The 6473-nt window shown below is 43.6% G+C and overlaps 1 protein-coding gene across 1 annotated transcript in view; it reads left to right on the top strand.

Moving 5' to 3' along the window:
* The window catches only part of SAFB2 (scaffold attachment factor B2), a 42003-nt gene that overhangs the window by 260 nt on the left and 35270 nt on the right, over positions 1-6473 (top strand). The window contains exons 2-3 of the mRNA XM_015564303.1: positions 6-44; positions 1189-1276. Of these exons, the coding sequence (XP_015419789.1) occupies positions 6-44; positions 1189-1276 (127 nt within the window). The remainder of the gene's footprint in view (positions 1-5; positions 45-1188; positions 1277-6473) is intronic.

Below are 6473 nucleotides of genomic sequence, written 5' to 3' on the forward strand. Positions count from 1 at the left end.
GACACGGGCGCAACAAGAGCGTCCTGATGGAGCGACTCAAGAAGGTGAGGGGGCTCGGGGCACGGGGGTGGCGCAGGAGGTCGGGGTGCGTCCCCGAGTGGACCTGTCACCGCGACCTCTGGACCCGGGCGTCTGCGGCCCGCCCCCCTCTTGGCGGACCCCCCGGGCTGAGCTGTCCCGGACGAGGGGGCCTGGCTGTGTGACCTTGGCCCGTGATCGTCCCTCTCTGTGCCTTGTTTCCTACCAGGTCATCGCCTCAAGTGCGCTGGCAGCCTGCCTGCCTTAGACGCTAGGCTGGCCCCTGACTCCTCCCAGGCCCGAGTTTTAGGTTGGGCGCTGTGACCTTGTACAAGTGCCCGTGTCTCTGAGCCTCAGTTTCCCTCCCTGGAGAACAGATGACTGAAGAACCTTTGAGATCTTGCAGGAAAGGGAGCCTTGCTTGTACCTGTCCCAGAGCCTTGGCACTTACCATACCAGACGCCAGACTGCTCTTCTCGCAGGTGGCCTGGCCGACCCCCTGTCCTTTGGATCTGTTTGAGATGTCACTTTAAGTAACGCGCCGCTCCCCCGCCCCCATTTTCTCCTGTCATCCTCTGTTTATTCCCCTCAACACCACACATAACACAAACTTGAGAATGGAGGATTGTCGTGTCTCCAACCAGAACAAGCTTCTTAAGGGGGGCGGGGGGACGGGATCTGTGAATTTACTGTGAGCCCCAGCTTTGTGCCAGGCAGGAGGGAAGCACCGAGGTACCTTCCCCAACCCGATCTGTCTGTCCTCCCTCCCCCGCTCCCCCAGGCCAAAGATGGCTTGGTGGACCACTGCTCAGAGCCCATTGTCCATGGAGACCAAGTACAAGCCTCTTGTTATTATTTGTTATATTAACTTAAACTAGAAGGTTGGGCAGTTTCAAGGTTAGGGGCCAATTTGGAACTGGCCATTGACCCTGATTCTGAACACCCTTTCACACACCCCTTTTTTTGGGTGGGGGGAGGGGGTGGTGTCGTGTGGCATGGGTGCAGAGAGAACCAAGTTGTGCTGGGTTCATCCTGTGTCTTGTGGGCTTGAAGCCCAGGTAAGCAGAACCAGACTTGCTTTTTTCAAGGAAGAGTTAGAAGTTGTTATTTAAAAACAACAATGTGTGCCGTGCAGCTCTTGACAATGTAAAATCCATCTCTTCCTGACAGGCAGTTAAAGAAGAAGGGCAGGATCCTGATGAAATTGGCATCACATTAGAAGCCACGAACAGGAAGACGGCAAAGAGATGTGTTAAAGGTATCGACCTGTACTTCCTGCTGCTAGAGGTCCGAGTGTTTGACAACCCACTTACTTAGAGACCTGGTTTTTTAGCACTGTTTCTGCCCTCCGGGCCAGGAGGAGAATGTCTTCAGCTGTCATTGTTCTTCATCTCCTAGTTAGGCCTGCTCTTCACCAGCTAACAAGCGACTGTCAGGGTGCTGGAGGAGGATACCAAGTAAAATTAAAATACATGCTAAAAACATCTCAGTTCTTGCCATTGGTGTTAAAAAAGAACTAGAGTAAGACACTCTAAAAGCTGCCCTGACTGGTTTGAGCACCTGCTTGGCTTCCTTCCTGGTTTAAAAAAAGAGGACTTAAATCAACGAAAATGACAACAACCCAAGACCAAATAGAACTCAGCTTCTCTATGGTCCAAAATAGATTGTCAGAGTATTTGTATCCAGCCTATTTTTACTAGCGTGATTTTTTAAAAAGATATAATTCAAATTCTATAGAATTCACCTGAAGTGTACAATGCAGTGCTTATTCACAAGACTGTGCAGTCATCACCAGTGTCTAATTCTAGGTATTTTCATGACCTCCGTGCCCACTAGCAGTCACTCCCCATTTTCCCAGCCCTCAGCCCGTGGCACTAGTAGACTTTGTCTCTGTAGATTGCCTATTCTAGACATTTCATATAAATAGAATCATACAGTCTGTGGCCTTTTCTGCCTGCCTTCTTTCACTGAGCATTATGTTTTCAAGGTATATTTATGGCATGCCCCAACATTAATTCCTTGATGGATAATACCTGTTACTTTTTGGAAGGACTTAATTTCAGAAAACTTTGAAACCTTACTCCCCTTATTGTAGGGAGGAATTACTTATTGGATTAAAGTGATCAAGAGGAATTAACCAAATGTCCTCATTATTAGGTTTTACAGTGATAAGGACAATATAATTCAGGTAGTAGAAGACAGTTTAGAAAGTCAAAAGAAATTAATTTGCAGCATTTTCAACAATTTCAGTTTCCTTTTTAAGCAGATTTTCCTGGCAGGAAAACTTTTCTATAACGTATCTAACTTTTAAAACTTGTATGGTATAAGTGTTTTGAAAGGTTAAATTTTTTAGTTAGGTTTCATAAAGAGCTACATTATGTTTAATTTTAAAACATTGATATATTTTTTTTGCTATTGTATTGATCCATACTTCACTATGAACACGGACTGTCCAAATGAATACAGACTATGAGAGACTGATCTACAGCAGGAAACATACAATTACCTCTGTCTTTTTAAAAAAATATATTTTCATTGATTTCAGAGAGGAAGGAAGGGAGAGAGAGATAGAAACATCAATGATGAGAGAGAATCATTAATCGGCTGCTTCCTGCATGCCCCCTACTGGGGATCAAGCCCTAAACCCAGGCTAGTGGTGTGACCGTGACTGGGAATTGGACCATGAACCCTTGGTTCATAGGTCTCACTGAGTCATACCAGCCAGGCAACAACTATGGTCTGAAAGCCTGTTTTACGATAGCTATGAAACAACTTAAGTTAGTTTAAAAGTTTTTAATGTAGATGCTCATTTAAAACTGTTGAGGTTTAAGGTTTATGAATCCAAATGTTCTTGTCTCCTAACGGGGATCTTTACATCATTAGACAAACTGAACCTTAGCTAGGTCTTTTAAAAACCTATCTGAATGTCTGGATTAAAGCTTATGTCAAATCAAAACTACATGGAATTAGCATTTTGCCTGGAAAGCTTTGGTAATAGTTCATTCATATAGAGAGAATGCTTATACCAACACTAGAGGCCCAGTGCATGAAATTCGTGTATGGGTAGGGTCCCTAGGCATGGCGGGCGATCAGGGCTGATCAGGGCCTTCCTTCATTCTGTGCCACCCCCTGATGGTTCTTGCACGTCATAGCGAGCGGTCAAACTCCCAAGGGGTAATTTGCACATTAGCCTTTTATTATATAGGGTAGCTCTAGCAATGGTCCCTTCCTTGTTTTCAGAAGCAACGCTTAGAGAAGGAACAGGTAGGTGGTCTGAGTCCAGGGACAGAGGATAGCACCTATAGGTTGTTGGACTAGCATATCCTTTGGTCAAACCCACATATGTTTGGGTTCTTGGTTAGTGATTTGAAGTATTTCATCATCATGGTGTCCTAGTTGAAATTAGGTCCTCAATATTACATAAAAGTGATCAGGAAGAATTAACCAATTGTTTTCCAGAGTCTGTGCAAGAGTGGGACTAATTCTGGGAAGTCAAGAGTGACTGTTGCCTTTTAAAAGTAAAGAGTAGCTAAAATTGTGGAAGATGTCTGGATGTGTTTTGAAAGATTAAATTTTGGAATTAGGTTTTATGTGAGAAACTAAAATTTGATTTTCTAGTTTCTGTCCTGTTGTCCCCCACAACCCCTGTTTCAGCTTTTAGTCAGGCCCTTGAGATTGGGGTACAGCCTATCTGCTCAGTATTTGTCATTCCCACTCTTATTTAGGGCACTTTTTGGTGAAGATTTAGGGTGTGCATTTTTCTTGTTTACATCCTGTCTGTGTATTGCAGGATACTATTTAGAGGCCTAGAAATTGGTTGCAACTGCCAAACATTTTTAGACAGTGTATTTCAAAGGGTATGCTGGGCTTAGATATAATGGGAAGTGGTACAGCTGAGTTTTTGAGTCCCAGCTTTGGAACTGAACCAAATTCTTATGTGTCAAATGCAGATAATAAACCTGCTAGCGTTGTGGGGAGTATTAAATGATAAGATGTGGAGAGTATGGTATCTGACATATAAAACTACATTTCTTGAGTGGTTACTGATGATAATGATAAATGAAATACTTAAGGTGTAAACATTTTAGTTTGAATCTTTAGTCAGTTTCTGTCCTGGCTAGGGCCTCAGTTGGTGGGAGCATCATCCCATACACCAGTGGTTCTCAATCTGGGGGTCGAAAGACCCTTTCACAGGGGTCGCTTAAGACCATGGGAAAACATACATAATTACGCTAGAGGCCTGTTGCACGAAAAGATTAGTGCAATAGGCTTTCCCTTCCCCTTGCTGCTGGCACCCGGACCCAGGCCTTTGCTCCGGCCGGAGCTGCCTTCAAGCCTTCGCTGCCCCACCCGGCCGCCCCGGGTCGGGTCGCACACAGGATGCCCGTTGCCCCAGGTCGCAGATAGCAGGCCTGGATGGCGGCAGGGCGGGTGGCGGGATGGTGCTGTCCCACCCTGCCTGCAATATGCAAATTAGCCGCCATCTTTGTTGGTGGTTAATTTGCATATTTTGCTGATTAGCCAATGGGAGGCATAGCGAAGATACGGTCAATTGCCATGTTTGTCTGTTATTGGAGAGGATATTGTTTTTGTGATTAAATCACCATGCTTTAATTATGTGCAATTTGTAACAATGAAAATACATCTTGCATATCAGATATTTACATACGATTCATAACAGTAGCAAAATTACAGTTATGAAGTAGCAACGAAAATAATTTTATGGTTGGGTCACAACATGAGGAACTATATTAAAGGGTCGCAGCATTAGGAAGGTTGAGAACCACTGCCATACACCATAAGGTTGGGGGTTTGATTCCCAGTCAGGGCAAATACCTAGGTTGCAAGTTTGATCCCCTGTTAGGTGCCTACGGTTAGCAACAGATCAATGTTTTTCTCCCTCCCTCCCTTCTTCTCTCCCCCTTCCTCTCTCTCGAAAATTAATAAAAACGTATCTTCAGGTGAGGATTAAAAAAAAGACTGAGGTTTCTTATGTTTAATTTTTTTTAAAAAAAATTATGAAAATAATATTTTTCAATAATTTGGAAGATGTAAAAAGTATGTATATAAAAATAAAATTATCTCTAATTATACCACTCCATATTTTAACCATTGTTGTTGGTTGCTTCAGTCATCTCCATCTGTATGCATCTTCACGCTTGCATGTATACAAACATACATGTGCTTTTTAAAAGGAGATCTACATGGTTTTGTTTCTTTTTTTACTTTTTTAATTTTATTGATTTACTTTAGAGAGAGAGAAGAGGAAGTAAGAGAGAGAGAGACATTTGATTTTTGTTCCATTATTCATGCATTCATTGTTTGATTGTTGTAAGTGCCCTGACCAGGGGTCAAACCCACAACCTTGGCATATTGGGATGATGCTCTAACCCAGTGGTCAGCAAACTGCGGCTTGCGAGCCACATGCGGCTCTTTGGCCCCTTGAGTGTGGCTCTTCCACAAAATACCACCTGCGGGCGCATATGTACAGTGCAATTGAAACGTCGTGGCCAGTGCGCAGAAGTCGGTATTTTGTGGAAGAGCCACACTCAAGGGGACAAAGAGCCGCATGTGGCTCGCGAGCTGCAGTTTGCTGACCACTGCTCTAACCAACTGAGCTACCCGGCCAGGTCCTCTTTTTTTTAACTTTATGGGAATTTTACCATATTAAATATTCTTGAGAGCTTAAGTTACAAAACATTGTATGGTGTACCACAGGGCTTCACAACCTTAGCACTATTAACTATTTAGAGTAAATAATTCTTTGTTTAGGATGCTGTCCTTGCAATGTGGTATGGTGAGCAGCATTCCTGGTCACTCACTTCCACTAAATAGATGCCAGTAGCATACACACTTCAGGTCTGATGCCCTCCAAAATGTCTCCAGATATTGCCAGGTTACACCCCACTCTCCCCATCGACTTGCATGCTGGTATCCACGTATGAACAAAATGTGCTATAATTTCTTTCCCTTTCAGGTGTTTAGACTATGTACACTTTCTAGAAAGAATAAATATGTTTTGAATCTCTTCTAGTGCATGTCCTAAGGGGAGTATGTACATTTTTCAGGCCTTACCTTTCCCTCTAACCCAGTGGTTCTCAACCTGTGGGTCGCGACCCCTTTGGGGTTCGAACGACCCTTTCACAGGAGTCGCCTAAGACCATCGGAAAACACATATATAATTACATATTGTTTAATCACTATGCTTTAATTATGTTCAATTTGTAACAATAAAATTGGGGGTCACCACAACATGAGGACCTGTATTAAAGGGTTGCAGCATTAGGAAGGTTGAGAACCACTGCCTAACCTCTTGGGAATACCTAGCATTAACTGTAAATAGTTCTTTTGTATTCATAAGACTCGGATTTTATGGTAGCCTTTGCCCCCCAGATAAAAGTTCCAGAGCTGAAGACTGATGAAAGGCAGGCAGCCTGCTTGAAATGGTGGAATGT

Source organism: Myotis davidii, unplaced genomic scaffold (genome assembly GCF_000327345.1).
Source record: "Myotis davidii unplaced genomic scaffold, ASM32734v1 scaffold341, whole genome shotgun sequence".
Classification (NCBI taxonomy): Eukaryota; Metazoa; Chordata; class Mammalia; order Chiroptera; family Vespertilionidae; genus Myotis; species Myotis davidii.